Raw genomic sequence first — 20731 nt, 5'->3', positions numbered from 1 at the left:
CGTATGTATATAGACAGGCATGGGAAGGTGTCTGTGATGCATTGTTGAGTGCAAAAAGCAAGTTATGAAATACTCATCGCACTTGTAATAACTTGTTTAATTTGTCTCCTCTAGTCGATTATGAAGTCCCTAACCTCAGAGACCGTGACTATATTTTGTCTCTTGTAGCTCCATGGCTGGGTTGCGATAAGTCTTCTTTAAATATATTGTTTTGATTGCTTAGTTAGATATTTATTAACATGATCGTAGTGGATATCATAGATCATTTTCAGTTGCTTGTTCATATTTTTCTATATTGTTTGATTTTCTTATAAAGAGTTGTACGTACTTTTCTTTCTCCCTTATTTTATCTCACTTGTTTAATTTTTTGGTATTATTTTTATAATCAGATGAAACAAAAAAATAATTTTTTAAAAATGTGGATGGAATGGTGGGAATTTGAGGCATTTCCTTTTGCTAAGGAGGGGGAATTTGGTACCCATTAACTGACATTCATTAAATAATACTGTGGTGGGAAAACCAAACTCAAACACCATGGAATCATACCAGTCACTCAAGTCAGTAGGACTTTGTACTTGGCACACACACACAGCCCCACACTGAGTCTTTCTCCAGCCTTTTTAATGGGTTGAGATCTAGGCTTCTTGGTGCCTCCCACTGGTTCCCTACAGCCTTGGGACCTTGTCAAATAGAGTCCTGAGCCGGCTTGCTGAGATCACCAGGAGGGTTGTGTCATCCTTTGTTCATGGCTAACTTTCTAATATGTCCTGCCGTAGTTCTTGATTGGATGAATGAAAAACCATTCACAGACCCTGGCTAACATGTCCTAAGTGCCACCTCTCCCTATTTCTTTGTACTTCTATCCATCCATCCATCCATCCATCCATCCATCCATCCACGTACCTACCCACCCATCCCCATCCATCTATCTATATCTATCTAGCTAGCCATCAACCTACCAGCTATTATTTATATCTTTACTTATGCATATTTTCCTCTTTTTCCTTTGACCATCCTTTATTAGTCCATTGATATCGATGAGACCAACAAATGTTCATGTCCTCTTGTAGCTGGAAGAAGATACAGATTACTTTAATAGGAAATGTGATCATCTACCAAGAATCTATTGACTGTCAGACTCAGTGTAAAGAAATCAGAAAGTGCTTAGCACACGGCCTGACACATATAAGTGTCATGGGAAAAAAAACATTATTTTGAGTTCTTTACTTTGTTAGTAGTTGTAATTACAGATCTCTGCCACTGCTTCAATAAAGACACACTCATTCATGACGATTGGTATGAAGGGCAGGTTAAGAGACCCTTCTGCATTAAACGGACTGTTTAGAATCCTTAAACAAAACAAACCTTTTTTTCTTTTGAGTACAGAGGAGAATTTGACAAAGAAAGGGTTCCCAAGTAGTATTACTTCTTGTCTGCTCTAATCAACATTTAAAACGCATCTGGATTTGGCAGGAATTTATTTGGGTAAGAGTGAGGTGCTCAAAGCCTCAAAGACTTGAAATGCTGGCTTGCACAATCTTCTTCACCCAGTGGCTCTGGTAAATTTTTCTTCACAGGTAGACCAGAGGTAAACTGCAGCTCAGGCCAGGTTGAATTATAACAAATTCCATTATTAGCACAGTTCAAATTAATGAGATTTTCCTTTACTTCGGTTTCAAAAGAGGCTCAAAGCCACTTAGTAACTTGAGACCTCTTGTGAATCTCATTACTAGAATAGTTTCTAAAATACGGTTTGGTCTTCGGTTACCATAGGAAATTGCAAAGGCCCAATGACTGTATTCCATTTTGGATCCAAGTTTTATGTCAGGCAGTTCATTTAAGCTTTGATGCTTTTTTAATTTAAAAAATTCCCCACCAATGCTCAAAAAAAAAAAAAAAAAAAAAAAAAAAAAAAAAAACTATTAGCACACGGTGAACACATGAAAAGGATATTGACCAGTCAGGTTCATTGTCTGAGTTCTTTGCCAGAAAAAAAAAAAGACGAAAACTTAACAAAACTTTCAAACTTTACAATACTTATCTTCAAGCTTTTAGTAGCCACAGATGCAAAAGTTTTCCTTGTGTTTTATGTCTGGCAACCTCCTAAATTAGGTTGGATTTGTCCCAAAGACCAAATAAGAAAATTAATTCATGAACCAAGGCCCTCTGGAATCTTTTTTCTTTCATTTTGTTTAGTCACTTTTATAGTCCTTTCCTTCTTCGAAGTAATTTGGATTTGATTGCTTCTTTGTGAAATTCTAATGTCAAGACTGTGTCTAATTTCTATTTTATGAAGAAATCTGGAAACTATACAAAGGAATGAATTGAGATGCAGAGTCAAATAAAATCTGTAATGTGATAACTCTATCAACTCTGCCTGGAAAGATACTGTATTTCAATTAGATCTTGAGACATGTTCTTACATAAACTGACAGCATCGGATTGACAGCGTTCATCTTCCCAGAAAACAAAATTTACAAGGACAGAGTGGTTGAATTGGTTCTGTATTCCAAAGCTTTGTTGGGTTTCTTGCCTCACCCCAGCCTGAATCGAGGTGTGATTTAGCAGACGGTCTCTCTTTCAGCATTAAATAGGAATTGCAAACATTAAAATTTCCCACCCCCCCAAAAAGGGGGATATTTAAAATTTAAAGTAATAATAATAATAATAATACTTAGCATTTAAACAGTACTTTTACATCTTCAAAGCACTCCATAAACATCGGTTCCAATTCTCCAGGCGTGCAGTGTTCTTTGATGTGGAGGAGAACTCCATGCACAGTGGGAAATGTAGAGCTACATCCAGAAGAACTGGGCCCAATTAGCTAATTGTAATACTTTCGTTTCTTCCCCCCAGTTCAGTTTCATTTTTTTCCAACTACCTTTTGTTGTTCTCATTTAGAGCCCTCGCAGGGTCACCAACTCAGGCCTGCTGGTCGTAACCAAGCTCCCATCCAAACCCATGCCAGAGACTCACGGTGCATTTCCTTCCCCAATTCACAGTGAAATAGAAAGACCAAGTCCAAATGTATTCCAATTAAATTGATTTTATTCTCAGAGTTAGCCTTTCAAATTTTTCAATGGAGCGAAATGTCCTTTTATTTATAAAGCTTTAGGAGATGCTATCTTTTTGTAGATGGATTTGTTTTCGTCTTGATTTTATTTGTTTGTTTGTTTGTTTGTTTGTTTATGTTTGGTCCTTTCTTAGCAAAACAAGAAGTTGATGGACCTGTGTCCGTCTTCACCATTCCTTCCAGAGATCGTACCCATGTCTGAAATCCAAAAATCGGGGAAGCACTGGACTGGCTGACCCTGGAGCCTCCAGCAGTGTGGCTTCAACATCTATCCAGTTGGTAATACTCAGGGCAGGTAAGGTTGCTGTGAGGCAGGTAAGCCCCTAAAGCAGGCTATCTCCTCCACTCTTGGAAGAAATATAAATCGGTATAACTTTTCGCGATATCTGTGAACGTTGCGATTTTGCATGGACTCAGCAATTTTACTTCCAGAGATTGGTTTTAATAAAAAAACTCACACGGGTTCGCAGAGAAATATGCAAGACTGTTGATTCAGCCTTGTCTCCAAGTGAGAAAACTGGAAGGACCCAAGGACCCATGGTAAAGGACTAGTAGAGGAAGCTGAGGCACAGCTGGACAGCAGAGTATGTGATGTTGCCATTGCAGGTTAATAACATGAATCTATATTTTCTTATGTGCAGGGAAGTCCGTGGGGCTTGTTCCTCCTACACACATTTTTTGAGCACCTACTATGTGCCAAGCACTGTTCTAGGCAGAGGATGCAGCAGTAAACAAAAAAGAGAGTATCTTTGCCCTCATGGAACTTACATTCTGATGGGAAAGTTTTTCACAAGCAAATAAATACATATAATTAAGTAAAAACATATTCGTTAGGTTCAAAACAAAAGTAAGGTGCATGGAAAAGCCACTTTGGAAAACAGTTTGGCAGTTTCTCATCAAGTTCGATTATAGACTTACTATATGGTCCAGCAATCCCACTCCTAGTTACTTACAAGAGAAATGAAAACCTATAGTCGTACCGAAACTTGCATGTGAATGTTTATAGTGGCTTTATTTGTAATTTCTTCCAAACTGGAAATAACCCTAATGTCCTTCAATTGGCAAACAGATAAACAATCTGGTATATCCATACAGTGGAATATTATACAGCAACGAAAAGAAATGAACCACTGATTCATGCAACGACATGGAAGAAACTCAAATGCTTGATGCTGCATGAAAGGAACCAGAAACAAAGGGCTATGTACCCTATGGTTTTGTTTATGTGACGTTCTGGAAAAGGCAAAGTATAGGGACAGAGAACAGATTTGTCATTACTAGGAGTGTGAGGCGAAGGAAAGGGCTGATTACAAAGGGGCACAAGGGAATTTGAGAAGGTGACGGAACTGTACCAAACCTTTATTATGGCGATGCTCACACAACTGTAGATATCTTGTCATAATTCACAGAGCTTTACATTAAAACCATCGAATTTTACTGTATCTAAATTATACCTCAATAAACCCAATTAAGGGGAAAAAGCAAGATGCAAAAGCTATATGTGGTATGATCCCGTTTTTGTAAGTAATAATAAGTGTTAGAATATACTTAGAAAATAAATTCTAGGTGAATAACCAGTATGCCAAATTAGCAGGAAATTATCTGGGTGGGGGAAAGGGGTGTTTCATTTTCTAAATTACATATTTCTTTGATGTTTGGCTATTTTATAAGGCATGTGTTACTTTCAAAATTAGAGGGAAAATCAAATTATCATGCAAAATTTTATCCTCCGCGCTGGCCAGGCTGCTGTGGAGAGGCACAGAACGCACTTGAGATGTTGTATGATCTGCCCCTAAGTCTAGCTGTAGAGGTAATTGTCCACTCATGCTGTTGAAGAAGTACTGTAACTTTGCAGATCCTTCTAGAAGCCTGGGAAACACCCCCCCCACACACCTCTTTGGTTTGGGACCCCCTCCCCTGTCCAGGCAAAGAAGCGTTGCTGTCCCCTCCAGGCTGTTACTAGCAGGAACTGTCCCTCCAGGTCCCACGGGCAGGATTATTCTGGATGGAGGTAGAGTGAGGCTCAGAGCTGACATGGCCCTTGTCCTCCTGCCAAGGAGAAGAGCCGCCTGCGTTCAATGCCTATGTTTAATGCTGCTGATAGTAACACCCAACTTTTTATTGGCTCTTATTTGGCCAGTGCCACGCATTGGCCAGGGATTTACTATTTAGTATTATTTTGTAATTCCTGCATTTAACAAATATTACTTAAGCATCAATAACGTTCTAGGCACTGTGGATACTGTAGTGAACAAACGAGAAAAAAAACCCAACAACCTCATCCTCATGGGGCTTGTATTCTAAAATTGGGTGAGAGATACAGGCAAAAACATATAAAAACAAATATACATCAGGGGCTTTTAGATGCTAAGAGAAAACTAAACACCGTGAGCGGAGCAGAGAGGGAAGGATGGGGCATAACGTTTTAGGTGCAGTGAGTGGTCTGAGAGGGCCTTTCCAATATGGAGACATCTGATCCGAGGGCAGGCGGGTTCTGCAAGGACCAGGGCCCTGCGGCTGGGTACGTGAGTAGAGCCACAGAGAGGTCACAGGCCCGCATCGGAGTGTTCACGGGGGACGGTGGCAATAGAGCAAAGAGGCCAGGTCACACAGGGCCCTGCAGGTCGAGGCAAAATGTCCGTGTTTACTTTCAGTGAGATGGGAGCCATGGAAGGGCTTAGAGCAGAGGAGTGACATGATGTGACTTAGGTTTAAGTCGGATTCCTCCGATGGCTCCGTGAAATAGAGAACCTAGTGGGGCCAGGGCAGAAGGAGCGAGAGCAATAAAGAGGACGGTGGCTTAGGTTTGGGTGGCGGCCCATTTTGGATATTTCCATTTCATCCTTTACTTTCTCCATCTGCAAAATGGGATTATAACAGTATCTCTCTCCCAGGGTCGTTGGGAGGAGTAAACAGGATCATGGCGTAAAGTACCTGGCCCTGCGCCTGGCACATGGGAAGAGCTCAATAAATATGCCCGTGCTTGTCCTTATTATTACAGACCTCCTTGTGAGGCCACTATAATTATGCGTACATTATGGATGAGAACACTGAGGCTCAGAGGGGTGAGGCCACGCATCCAAGAATGGATGGCTCGTCATTGGCAGAGCCGTATTTCCCCCGTTGAACATTGGTGGGGAGGCGCGCTTGGCCAATGAAGAAGACAGGACTCTCAGAACAAGGGGAAGAGGACGTCCGAGGCAGGAGGGAGATCTCTAGCCTCATTTTAATACCAAAAGTAGTCATGGCCAAGGTTTGAATCCTGCCTTGCACTCCAAGCTGAGTGACCTCAAGCAAGTCACCTCACCTGCCTCATCTGTAAAATGGAACTGGGATATGACCTATGTCATAAGATAGTCGTGACAACTAGATGCCTGGCTTAAAATGAGCTTGATAAACACACTTAGAAACACAGTCCCCTCCTGAAAAGATGACGCAGTAATGGGAAGTGTAACTGGGTATGTGGGTGGGGGGACATTTTAGCTGGTCTTCTTCTGGTTGTGCCACATAGCTCTGCTAGGGGATGAGATTTTGGAAAATGAGTAGATTACCAAAAACAAGCTTGTTGGGGGGCACACACACAGCGACCTCTACACAAAACCACAAATAAAGAAAAATGCAAAATATGCCTCGAGTCAGGGTGTGGTTAATATGGAATAAAGTCTGCTGGTTGGAAATCATTTCAAGGGCCTATTATTATTTTTTTAAGTGAGGGGAATATTTACCGAGGTATTTTAGTAGAATAAAGAAGGGTCTTCTATGTTCGGTAACCGCTGTGAAATGCTGGTGGCAAATCCCCGTATCACAACTCGCTAACATTTACAGAAGCTGTTGTGATTAAGTGGGAACCAAGCTACCGAAAAATCTACAACGAGAAGTCAGCAAAGTAAGATCAAGAGACTATAAAGTAAACAATATATAGAGAATGAAATGTAATTTATTTCCTTGGGGAAGCGATCTGTACCAACAGCAGCAACAGAGTGACTCTGTAGACGTACTCCACTGCCATCCACGATAGACTATTGCAGTCAGCACATTTGAAAATTGAGAAATTGTGTACGCAATTTGAAAAAGCAATTGATTTTAACTCACCAGCAGCCTAAGAGGTTGGCAGCCCATTTTGAACAGGAAAAACTGAGACTTAAGCAGTAGAGTTATGCTGCTTGCCTCCTTCTTGCTGAGAAAACCCATCACTCAGCTGGCAGGGGAAGCCTCGTGAGCCTGTCACTGGGGCAAAATGAAGACAAAGGGATGACTCAAGTTTCATCTGTGGCATTTTTTATTGCCTCCAAATTGTTGCCTAAGTGAAGACTATGCTCTCTCCAAGGACTGCTTTTAAGTAAAAATCTGTCGTAGGTGATGACGTCTGGCCCCGGGGTGGGGACCCAGTCAGCAGGCAGACAGCACACTTGTGCTTGGGAGCAGGGACACGCCTTCTCAGGCTTCAAACTTAAAGTGGCAGACAGTGTGGAGGGACCGAGTATGGCCCCTGGAGGTTGGCAGCCTTTGTCTAACATGCCAGGACTTGGATGTCGGTTCTCTAAGAGCAGTATCACACAGGTGGGTGGTTAGATCAGGTGTCTTCTCACCTATCCAGACCTCGGCTAAGGTCCCTGATTTAGGCCACCGGTGAAAAGACATTTGTCTTCCTTATGAAACCTCTGAGTGCTTGGATCTGGCTTTGCGGCAGAGAAAACAGAAAGGGCGAGGTGTGCTGGCAGAATTGCCAGAGAAGTTGGCACCTCTCCTCCCAGAGAACAGCCTGGCTCTGGGCCACCTGAGCAGGCCATTTCTTTCATGAGCATCAAATTCACACTCGCACACCCCTGGAGAGGAAGAGTTAGAGAACCCATCTCCTGGGCACTCTCTTCTCTTTAAAATGATTTTGTTCACCCTGAAACACAAGTTGGCTGTTGTATATTGAGGCCGATCGGGTTTCAGGGGTAAATGTGTGACTTTCCAGAGGAAACAGAATTTAGTTTCATGTGATACATTTCACCACCTGCCATAGGCACAATGTGGAACATATAAACTTCGTGGAGGTCAAAAAATTATAAATATAGTCACCTGTCTTTGGACAAGCATCAGCGTAGTCACAGAAAAATACCAGGGGACATAGGTCATATATCTCTTCATTAGTGGCTATTTGAAAGCAGTTCATCATGGGCTGTTAAAATCATTCTAAAGTCAGGGTTACCAGAAGCAAGAGAGTCCTTTTTATGCGTGTAAATGTGTAGGTAAAATGCCACTGAACACAGTTAACTTCAGCTCATTGGCATTTTTAGCAACTCGAATTATTGCTTAAATTATCTCTTTGATGGTGTTTCTTAGAGTTCCGTCTCCCATATTTTATAAAAAGAAGCTCTGGGTGTTGGTAAGAGTGGCCGACATTTCTTGAACACCTATTATGTGTCGGGGGGGGAGGGTGCTGAGTGCTTTGTGTGCAGTAGTGCATTGAATGCTCAAACGAGCTCTAAGAGATGGATGCAAGGGTGATTCTATTTTAGGGATGAGAGAACTGAGGCACAGAGAGGTTAAATCACAGCCCAAGAGGTCAGGATGAGAAGTGGCAGAGCTGGGGTTTGAACCTGGTTTTTGTTCAACTCCAAGGCTCTTGCCCTGACCCAGACCTCAAGCCCTGCTCCAAACCAGCAACAACTGCTGTTGTTTTTACTTCATCCTCTGCACCGTCTCAGGGGAGAGGTTGGAACAATTAGGAAATCCTCGGTGGTTATGAGCAAAGCTGTTATTGCCCAAGGCATAGCAGCTTGATTGGTATAAGACCATTCTCTCAGAGGGAACTTAAAACATCAACTTAAAAATTGAATTATGAAAGCGAAGGAATGAAAAGGATAGGCCTGCCACATGGAAGCATCCAGATAAATCTTTATGGAATTATGGAATGAATTGCCTTGTCCATATCAGATGAGAGTGACCAAAGACCAGTGTTTGTCACTGTGCCAAGCCCCTTATGGGTCTCATTGGAACTGCATTTAGTTCTCTTTCATTTTAAGCTACTGACTTGAGTGGTAAACAAGAGGAAATGCGACTGCCCAATACATGGAAGAGAAGGTCTACCTCACTAGAGTTTGGGGAAAGCAAATTTAAGCAACGGCGATATATTATTTTTCACCATCGGGTTGGCAAAAAATTGAAAAAGATTTGGCAACATCCGAAGGCTGGCGTGGTGGTGTGGGGGTGGACGCTCGCTTATTGCTTGAGGGAGTATGAATTGCTACACTCTTTGGGGACAGACTTCTGGCTGTATTTATTAACAATAAAAATACACGTTTATTAACAATAAAAAAGCAATCCTATTTTGGAGACTTTATTTTACAGAAATAAAAGTGTCAGTACATAAGGATATATGGATAAGGATATTTACTGCACCCTTCTTTAGAGGAGGAAAAAAAAAAAACCCTGCAAACCACTGGAATGTTCAGGAATAAGGGAATAATTGGATAAATTATGGCACAGGTGTTCCATGAAACATTATACAACTAATAAAAGAATGAGTTAGATCTAGATATATAGGCCTAGAGGTATAGTTGTGATAAATCGTTAAGTGAAAAAAGCAGGCTGCAAAACAGTATAGGTGACGTGATCCCGTTTTTGTAAAAAGCAAGAAAAAATTTCCAGAAATGCGTTTAAATAGTATTATTTGCTATGAGCATGGAGGAAGTAGAGTAAGGATTCACAACGATTTCTTAACTTTGGTGATCTCCGTGAGGCAGAGAAGAGGATTCCCTTTTTCTTGGTATACTCATGTGTCCTTTGACTTACAATCGCTAACATCTTGTTACTTTTGTTATTAACCTACACTTTCCCCCCCTTATTGGGATAAGGCTTAGGTTAAAGGGAAAAAACCTTCAAGTGACATGACTGGGTGCCACTTTCCATTGTTTTAAGGATGGACAAGTGACCATGAGTGTTTTAATTTATTGATTGCTGGCTATGGAGCTGGGCCCTGTGCTAAGAATTTTCCCTCTGTTCTGTCACTCTGGGAGGTCAATGCATAGGAGGAAGTGGGGGGCCGGGGGAACTGGGGTTAAATGCCCTGTTCAAGCCTGCATAGCTAGTGCACGACAAAGCAGGGATTGGAACCCAGGTGTGTCTTGCATTGAAGCCACAGTCTTAACTCCTACAATATGTCCCTACCTTGCAGCTGTGGCAGCTTCCTGTGGTCTTTCTAATACGTGGTTCCTCCTCTGGTCATATTTTTGCTTCCATTTTCTCTCTGCCATTACATTTGGTAACCATGAAAGGGAACTAACCTGTTATTTTCAGACTAAGATCTGAGGCTTGTGCAGAGTGGAACGTCTGTTTCCTGTGTGGGCAGCAGGCATCTGACAAAGGGGGAAACTAAGTCATGATGATGCCTCTGATGAGCTCCCCCCTCCCCGCCTCACACACACTTGGGGAAGTAGACTCCAAAGTCCGAGTGCCTTGTGCCGCTCCACTTCCCAGTCGTCTGTTGATGGTTTTGTTTTGTTTGACTTTCATCTTATCTCCTGAGGCTTTCCATCAACTCCCTCTGCTTTCTCTATTGAGAAAGAACTCTGCGGATCTTTATCAGTCATCTCAGCCGTGCAGAGTCAGTTTCGTTACTAGAAATGATGGAAGAATCACCCGGGCTGCTCTTTTCACACACAGGGAAACTGAGGCCTGGAGAGGTTGAGTGGCTTGTCGAAGATAACAGGGCTGCTCAAGTGGCACATCTGAGACTAGAACCCCTGTTCCCCTGGGTTCTCATCCTGTGCTCATGTTGCCAAGGCAATCGCAGGCTGCACTTCTGGCCTTTTCTCATCCTTTGACAGTCAAGGAAATCTCAGATGAGGGTTTTTGTTGTTGTTTATTTATCTTGTGTGTTTTACTTGTATGAAGCTATTTGATTTTTTCAATTTTATTTATTGATTGACTTGTGCTGTTTATAACTTACTGCATTGAATAGGTAATATACGCATTTGATAGAAATGAAGAAAGGAAGGAAGGAAGATAGAAAATGGCACAGTAAAAAGTAATTCCTCTCCCCACCCTGATTCCCATCCCTAGAGGCAAAACTGATGTTACTCTTGCCTCCTGGAATCTTCCAGGGATATCTCAATTAATAATCTATTTTTGAGGTTATCCTATATTAGTACACATAGTGCTAACTCATTATTTTTAATGGCTACATGGGATTAAATTATATTGTTAACTACTCCCTAAATGATGGGCATGTGGGTTGCTTTCAGTTTTTGCCCTGCAAACAGTGAAATGGTTCACATCTTTGTACTATATAGCTCTTTATACCTCTGTACAAGTATTTCTGGAGAATAAACTCCCAGAAGTGGAATCGCTGGGTCACAGGGTGTGTGCATTATAAATTTTGATATTCTCCAAACTGACACCTAAAGCTATGGTGCTATTTTATATTCGCACCGATAGTGCATAAGAATTCTGCTCCCTACATATTTGCTTAGGCGTTAAAAATATTGTGAATACTTTTTACGGTTTTAGTTTGTTTTCATTATGAGTGTCTTAGTGTTCTCGGACTGCTATACCAAATTACCATAGACTGGGCGGCTTAAATAAAAGAAACGTATTTCTCAGTTCTGAGTTGGGAAGTCCAAGATCAAGGTGCTGGCCACTTTCATTCCTGGTAAGAGCCCTCTTCCTGCTTATGCCTTCACATGGGGAGTGAGGGAAAGCAATCTCTCTTCTTCTAAGGACACTAATCTCATTGTGAGAGCTCCACCCTCATGACCTGGGTACCTGCCAAAGTCCACATCTCCAAATACCATCACACTGGATATTAGGGTTCCAACATGAATTTCAGGGGCATACAAGCATTTAGTCCATAGCAACGAATTGAGAATCTTTTTATATTTTTAAAAGCCATGTCTTTCCTATTCTCTAAACTGCTGATGTCCTTTGCTCGTTTTTCTATTACGTTGCTCTGGGACACTTTTTAAGAAGTTAAATCTAAGCTTATTGAACAATGAGAATTTGGTGACCAAGTATGCGGGATGAAGGCCTCCTGGGATGTAAATACACCTAGATATGATGGACCTTCACACCCTCTCCTTGTTCAGGCCCAAGGAACACCGTGTATGTTGATACAGTGCTTTGGCTTTCTTTTCTAAACACTGTCACCAACAGTCTCTTAATAAAAATGTACAACATTGGCCTGAGGTCAGTGAGTCAGCAATTAGGATCTCTTTTGACAGATTAGGAAATGAGGGTCAGAGACTCAAACAGCAGATATGTTCCAAGACCTCCAGGGAATTCTGAAACCTCAGATAGAACGTATAGATACATTTTTCTACACATACATGCCTATGATAAAGTTTAATTTATAAATTAAGCACAGAGAGAGATGAACAATAATAACTAATAAAATAGAACAACTATAACAATATATTGTAAAAGTTATGCAAATGTGGTCACTCTGATAACCAAGTTCACAGGTAGCATGTACAGCGCAAATACGATGGACAAAGGGATAATTCATGTCCCAGGCAGAACGGAGCAGGGGGGTGAGAGTCTTCATCACACTACTCAGATCGATGTGCAATTTAAAACAGATGAATTATTTCTGGAATTTTCCATTTAATATTTTTGGTCCATGCTTGATTGCGGGTAACTGAAACCACAGAAAGTGAAACCGCAGATAAGGGGGCTTCTGCTGTGTGTAGGTCAAGGTAAACACAACCAGGGGTGTTTGAGCTAACTATAGGCACCTGCTCAGGGAGCTTCTGAATTCAGCTTGGGCTCTGGAGCTAGATGGGCCCCTGGTTAAGTTACTCACTAACTGGAGAGCTTGTAGATGTCACTGCACTTGTGAGACATGACTTATTGTCTAAAGACAATAACAGTATCTTTTTTTATGTGATTGTTCTGATGGTTATGTGAAACAATGTATACATATTCATTATAACATAGTGTCAGCAGGTTATAACATAGTGTCCATCATGATAATACACATTATAACATTCTGCTCCCGGGTTTTGTTTTAGCAGTTATTTGTGGTAGCTCCAAAGCTCAATTCACATGTGTTAAGACTTCTTTTGTTACAGCCATGTGTCTCTTGTTTTCTATTCTCCCCTCTTAGTTCAGTCCACCTAAAAGAGCTGGTTCTTCCTCATTTGGGAGCATGTTAGTGAAGTTGTTCTTCCCTTCACACCTTTGTAGGGAGCGAACACCTTGAGTGCCGGGAGAGCATTCTCATACTGGCACTCCTCTGGACTCCCAGGCTACATGCTCTCAGGAGGGTCTCAAGAGGGAGGGTCTGCTTCCAACACAGTCCTCGTACATTGCAGTTATATTCTGGCACAAAGCAAGAGCTCAGGAATGATTTATGCAATGAATGAATGAATGCACACAGTGCCTAGGAATAATGGCTCAAAAGCATTTCTGTATTCAACGCCTAGTGCCTCGTGTGCAGTAAGCGCTCACTAAGTGGTAGCCATGAATATCCCTGGGCAAGGCTTATAAAACCTAGTGCAAGAGCTCGGCTTCACTGTGCATGGGTGCAGGGGGTTCGAATTCCGCCTCCTCTTCCCAGCTGTGCGTCCTCGACAAGTGACTTAATCTGTTTGACTTAATCTCTTTGTGCTTCAGTTTTCTCTTCGGTAAAACGCGGACAACGGAGTGCAACCTCCACGAGACACTCCCCGGAGCACTTGGACCGGGTGCCTGGCCCACAGCGAGCCCCCACCACGCCAGCCGGCCTGCGTCGGTCGGGGGCACACGCGAAGGGAACCCGGTCATTCCACTGGGGCCGCCACTGGCGTTCCAGGGGCTCGCGGTCGCGCACCGCAAAGATCTGTGCCCCCCGAGGGGGCGGGGCGCGGCGCCCAAGCCGGGCAGCCCACGGCAGCCTCGGGCTAGCCGGCCGCCGCCCGCTGGGAAGCCCCGCCGCCGCCCGCACTTCTTTCTCTCGCTCCCCGTCTCCCTTCGTCTCCCGGCCGGAGAAACCGGCCGCGATCAGCTCAGCAGCGCCGCCCGTGAGCCGCCGCCGCGCCGCCGCCGCTGCGGCCCCTCCCCCGTCCGCCCCCCGCCCCCCCGCGCGGCCGGCGCCCGTCACGTGACGCGGCGTCAGCCAATGGCGGGCCGAGCCGCGGTCGGCGGCCGCCATTGCTGTCAGAGCGAGCGAGCCCGGGGAGGGAGGAGAAGCGAGGCTGACTGGGGAGGAGGGGGGGGTGGGGGAGGAAGAGGAAGGAGGGGACGTCGCTCGGCTGCCGGGGTCGCCCGCTGGCTTCGTCCGCACCCCCCCCTTCGCGAGTTCGCGCTCCGCGGCGGCGGCGGCTCCGAGGCGGCGGCGGCGGCTCCGGGGCTCGCCTCCCCTCACGCGCCGGCGGGGGCCGAGGGGGAGTCGGTGGCTGGAGATAAACAAGGCGGCGGCGGCTGAGGAACAGGGAAGGCGGAGGCGGCGGCCGGCCCGCAGCGCCAGCCCGGGAGGCAGCAGCGGCCCTGAGAGGCGGGGAGGGCGCCGGGCCGCGCGGACAGCGCCCCCCGCCGCCGCCGGAGCCGCGGGAGCCGCCGCCGCCGCCGCCGCCCGAGCAGGAAGGAGCCGCGCGGCCGCCGCGGACCCCCCCGCCGGCCCGGGCCCGCCGCCCCCGGCGCGGCGTCGCCGCGGCGCCTCCCGCCCGCCCGCCGGCCCTCGCGCCCTCCCCCGGCGGCGGCGGCGGCCCGGTCGCCCCGCGCTCCCCGGCGAGGCGCCGCCGCCCGGCCCGGCCTCGCCTCGGACGCCTCGCTCCGACATGCCCCGCTCTGGCGGCCGGGCTCGCGGAGGATCATGACTGCGGCAGCGAACTGGGTGGCGAACGGGGCGAGCCTGGAGGATTGTCACTCCAACCTCTTCTCGCTGGTGAGTAGCCGGGCTGCGGGGAGGGGGGCCGTGTCTGGGGGGGGGGGTCCCCGACCTCCGCCGCCGACCAACTTTCTCCTCCCGCCGCCGGGACTTCGCCCCTCCCTCGCCTCTCCCCGCCGTTCGCCTCTTGCCGATTCTCCCCCTTTTGGATCGTCTCTCCCTCGCCTTGGATCCCATCCAGTGTTTATTTGGCTCTTTAAAAATCGTTTGTGAGCGCGGCGCTCGGCGTGGAATTTGCATGTGGAAGTCTCAAAGCTGCTGATTCTGGGTCGCACTTCGAACGCCCACCCTCTGTTGCAATCACACCCCCCCCTTCCCCTCCCCTTCCCCCCCCTTTTTTTTTTTCCTAAATGTGAAAGCCTTTGCCTTGTGCTGCCCGCGCCTGCGATAAGCAGCCTTCTCCCCCCTTGTCGGATCTGCTGCCCGCCCGCCCGTCTTTTGAATTTTTAAAAAAATTCCATAATGACACCTGCAATTTCGCCCGAAAACAGTTGATTGAATGAGATTGTGTCAGTAAAGGACTCTTGCACCCGAAGCTCCCGCGATTGTAAACATCGACAGCCGCCTGCCTCTCGGGGCTTACTACGCTGGAGAGCCGTAAGGCCATTGCACCGAGCCGACGGAAGGTGGAGAAGGCTTTTTTTTTTTTTTTTTTCCCCTCCCTTTCTCTCCTCCTGTGTCTTTTAAAAACTGTTTTCTCTATTCTAACAACGAATCCACACACACACAAAAAGCAACAAGCTGGGCGGTTTGATAACATCGCTTTTATCTGCCTTCGCCTCTCTCGCGCTCTCTCTGATAATTGACAACTTTTCCTTCGGATTTGAATCGCCTGCCTTAATCTTGAAGCAGTTAGGGTGTCAATTGTTCTCCGGGAAGCCTGGCACCCGACGTCGGCGTCTAGATTCATGGAAATTAAAAATGTATAGGGCTCCAGCAACTCTTCCCAGGCGGTGGCAGTGACATTTGGTGGTAAATGCCATCTTTGCTTTTTATTGGGTCGTATTACCTAGCTCTGAAAACATTCACGTTGTTAAACCTGGCGTTTAGGCTAATAATTGCAGTGCGTGGTCTTTAAATATGTGCTTTGTGCATGAGTTACTGTATGTATAGCTATGTGCCCAGGAGACTTACGAATTTGTTTAAATATTGAGCAAAGATTTGTAAACAGATGTAAGGCAATTATGTTTCAAGCGTTGAATATAATTGGAAAATTGGCTGAACAGTTTGTTTAATTTAGCCTTAAAAATACCCCAACTTATTTTAAGTTATCTACCTTTTTTTTTTCTGGGGGGGGGAACTACTTTTTGGAGAGCATGCATTTTGGAAATTGTTTTCTGTACCTTCTGCTGTAGATAGAAACGTTATTTCCTCTTAATCCTTGTTTACACTGGGTAAATAATTTAGTGTTCAAAATGTAATTAGTTACATTTAATTATGGGTAGCGTAGATGCTTTTTTTTTTCTTTGAGACTAGTGGAGAAATACAAATTCTTGCCAACTTTTCAAATGTGTTATTTTATTAAATATTTTTCATTATGCAGATAAACAATCAAAACATGAGATTTTTATCTATAAAGACTCAGCGACATAGTATCTCTGCTTTTCCTATAGTAAGATCAGAACAATTTTTTTTCTTCCAACATTTTTATTCAGCTATTTAATTAAAATTCAGTTATAAGTTGTGATTCTTCCTCTCAGTGCTGTGATGATTTTCATTTGATCTTTTGATGTATGGGAATAACACTCATTTTATTTTGCCTTCTCTTTTCTCCCCCTCAGTCTATCATTTAGTATCAGTCAGGTTCAGGGACTTTAATAGATTAGCAAATGTATTGATTAAGGAGTATTTAAAATGGTTTTTGTTTGGCGGCTGGTGACCACATTGACACTTTAACAGGTAATTAAAATAACCAAGTAGACCAATATTAGTGAGGAGAGATCCTTTAAATTACCATATATCATGCTGACTGGTAATGGCTGTGTATACGTGGCTGATTTATATACAGTAGATTTTGTAGACAAATTAAAGTATATTATGTGTGTAGGTAGTCTTTAGGATATATCATTTACCTTTTTTTTAAGCTTAAGTAAGGTTGGTAATGTTATAGAGATAAGATGCTTGAGATTCTTTTGGAGGAACAAACAATTTTGTAGGAGTGAATTCTGTGCTTTATGACTCACTAAAGATTTGTGCTTTGGATATTTCTCTCCTAAAGCTCTTTAAACCAGGAATTGATTTTTAAATATACTTTTTTTTTTTTTTTTAAACAAAACAAAACAATTACTCTTTAGGTAACAACTTGGAAATGCAGAACTGCAGAAATGCATGGGTTGGATTTTTTTTTTTTAAAGGACTAAAATGTTTACATTCTCTTAGAGGTGGGGGGTTAAGGTGCTAATTTAAAAAGATGAATTAGTTCAAAAGCTGCTGATTATTTAAAAATTTTCCCATTCCAAATTGAGAATTTTCTTCAAAATCACATACAACAACAATATAGAGTATTAAAAACGTGTTGCCTCTGAAGTACATTGTATGGGATAGTTTAATTCCAAAGCAGATAAAATCATCACCTGTTTGAAATAAAGCATGTATTGTAAAAATTCTGTGTGCTTAATAATAAAATAGCATGTATGTTTCTTTTTGGCTTACAGTTTTTTTGAGCAGAGAAAAGTATTGTTTATAGAGAATTTACCCAGATACATTAACTTGGCTTGAAATATAAACTAGAGATTAAAGTCTGTACCACACTAATGACCAACCCACTTTTTATGACCTTGAGGTGTTCATTATGGTTTAGCAAAAGTTAATTGTGCAGTCGAGTGCCTTAAGACTTTTGTTAGTCCTTTACTTATTTTGCTTTCTGATTTTCTACTGCATCAGTTTTTGTGGCATCAAATTTCCTAAATTCTCTGTCAACCCCTGCCCCCTTTTCTAATGTGAAAATGCTGTTATGTATATATGATATGGGTCATTGTATGTGTTTCTTATTCTTACTGTTGTGAGGTTTGTAGCTACTACATTAAATGCATGCCTGGCTATGCCTTTGTCACTCAAAACGTTTCTCATGCTGTCCATCTCCTTTCTGGAAGACTCTTGTTAAATGTTCACTCAGTTATATTTCAGTTAAGTGTGTTAAATCTCCTTTTTTGGAAAGTGTAACAGTGCACCCTATCTGGCATGTCAACTAATCCTTGTGAGAAGACATAATTTCCAGATGTAAGTATATCTTTAGTTTTATTTCTCTATTGAGATGATAGCGAGAAAAGAAATTTGGTATCCTTTAATTAGATTTAAGTATATATTCTTTGACATTAGGCAGTCTGTCTAATTCTTAGCTATGTATACTCCACATTCATGTTTTATTTGCTTTGAATCTCCCCGTAATTGGGTGACATCAAATTCTTCCTCTGAATTGAAACACACATACACACATTAGTACTTAATTCCATCAAGGACCATTAATTCTATATTTGAAGCTTTTAAGGTAATCTCTTGTTGACCTGCTTTGTTATTTTTTCCTTAAGAGATTTCTTTCTTTTTTCTTTCTTTTTTTTTTTTTTGCATAAAGGGAACATAGATGTAAACATAGAAACTTTGAGATCTATTCTTTTGAGCTAGAATCCCACAGGGAGGATTGTTAATTGAAAACAAGGAAAAGGGAATGATTTTTCTAATGTTCTCACATGCCAAAATACATATACAGAGTATTGTTTTCTATCCCGATTTCCCAGTTTTAGTATTTACATTTAAAGCATCTTTTTTTCATGATGGTTCATTTTCTTTAATGAAAATGTTTATAATTTACTAGTGTGTGTTTTCTGTTTAGCCTTTTGTTATTAGTAGCACATGATGTTACAGTATTTATATATTTTTAATAGCAATAATTGCCACCCGGTAATAGTTGCCATATTAACCTCCGATTGCTAGTAAATATTTTTAAGTACATAATAGACAGCAATTTAAGGCATAGTGTAGCAGTTTACTGGACCTTTTTAAAGAGCCATTTGTACGCATGATGAGTTCATAATTTTAAAGAGAATATAATGTACACAAGACTTGTAGGCTACAAAATATGTTTCTGTGTTATTGAGGTGCTCATTGGGAAGAAGTTAGGTTGGGTCTGTTTCTTCTTTGTGTGAATAAAGGCAGTGGGGTAAATGTTTATTGAGTTTATGCCAGGTGCTTATACAGCTTAACTTTCTTTGGAATGTTTTGGTCATTTTTTAAATGATTGTTTTAGGTATTTATTTGGAAAAAATCTTTAGGCATTCCTTTAACATTAAGTTTATAGTCGTGGATTATATTAGGTATAGAAAAATTGATTCATCTTTATTGTTCACTGGCTAGTTTAGGCTAGTTGATTGTGAGTTAATTGTATTCATCAAACACTTTCAGAGATCTCTACTTTTGAGATTAATACAAATACTCTGTCACTCGTTTTCACTACATGCTATAAATTATAACCATTTGCAAAAGATAAGTGTATTCTGTAGTTATAGTTGTCAAATTATTTCAAATTGAGATAAAACTTAACGTACATAGTCATGAGATTGTTTATTTGGATTTTCGTTTGTGAATAGTTAATTTAATTGTCTCTCAAAGTTTGATTCTAAGACGATATTTTTCTCAAGTTATTTGACTTATTTTTGATAAGAAGAAAATAATAATGTTCACCTCCTTTAAATTAGTAGTAAAGTGTTGATTTGTTTTTTTCTGAAAATGGGTACATTCACTTCACAGAAGCTAGCCAGCCAGTGAAGATTAGACAAATTTATGAGACTTAGTAATATGGCTTCATATTAGGTATTATTACTGAACTGTGCATCGCAACCATTTATTTTTAGAAATGGAGAAAAAGAAATTTTGCAACATTGCTCTTAGTGTCATTTGTTTAAAATGTATGGTGTGCTAATCTGCTTTCCAAACCGTGTGTGTTGTGTAGTGCTGGCTACCAGAATTTCTATTTTGTCATTTTATAAACATTCCTATTTTGACAAATTACATTTAATGTGTTGCAAAGTGAAGTGTGCAAAGTAGCCTCAAAATGTGCTGTGGGACGTAATTTAAAAGAATTCACTCACATGTTTGTTTCATAGGACTTGCTTAGAGTTTTGGAATTAATGAATCAATATTTGTAACGTGTTCCTGGAATTTAGGACTTTTTCTCCCCTCCCGAATCATTTAACAACTTTCTGATCCAGTTCAGATGATTTCCTTTTATAGTATATGCTTTCATTGTTTATTCGAAAGATTTGAAGGTGTTAGCTTTGTTCTGTTGGGGGAATTCACTTCATTACATAGGGGAGATGATTTTCCATTAATCTTGGTAAATATTAACATAAACGAGGAATTGTAAATTCAGACTCATTTGCATGAATGAAATATGTATGCTTACCCAGTTTTTATTTAGTATAAAGTCACTTATGTACATCAGCATAGCTTTCTATTTTTGCTTTAGTTGATACAAAAATAGTTTTAAATTCTGTTAAAATGTTGTGATTGGTGTTTGTTCATTTCAGAGACAGTTATTTGATTTTTAAAATCTATAGTATGGAATAGGTTTCGTCCTCATAAATTGGCTGTAATGGTCTTTTAGGAATTCCCGTTTTACTCAAATTTACATTAGCATGTTTTAGTTGTTTGTTGGAGTTGTTTTCCTTTAAGCTAATAAAATGTCTTTTAGAGTACATTTAGATTCCAGTCTGAAAATAAGATGACTTTTTTTTTTTCTTTCTTTCTAGATGAGAATTAGGAGAATCAATTGCGTCCAGGGGAAAATGTTAAGTCATTGACATCTCCAT

At 42.1% G+C, this 20731-nt stretch overlaps 1 protein-coding gene across 2 annotated transcripts in view; it reads left to right on the top strand.

Annotated features, from left to right (window-relative positions):
• The first annotated feature begins 14748 nt into the window (after positions 1-14748).
• MED13L (mediator complex subunit 13L) overlaps positions 14749-20731 on the top strand; it is a 262391-nt gene continuing 256408 nt past the window's right edge. Inside the window, exon 1 of one of the 2 annotated variants that reach the window (XM_016145818.2) lies at positions 14749-14924. In XM_016145818.2, coding sequence (XP_016001304.2) covers positions 14853-14924 — 72 coding nt within the window. In that variant the 5' untranslated portion in view covers positions 14749-14852. The remainder of the gene's footprint in view (positions 14925-20731) is intronic. The other variant, XM_016145817.2, reaches the window with a different exon arrangement.

Source organism: Rousettus aegyptiacus, unplaced genomic scaffold (genome assembly GCF_014176215.1).
Source record: "Rousettus aegyptiacus isolate mRouAeg1 unplaced genomic scaffold, mRouAeg1.p scaffold_m13_p_5, whole genome shotgun sequence".
In the NCBI taxonomy this organism is placed as follows: Eukaryota; Metazoa; Chordata; class Mammalia; order Chiroptera; family Pteropodidae; genus Rousettus; species Rousettus aegyptiacus.
This window is presented reverse-complemented; position numbering and strand designations above follow the sequence as displayed.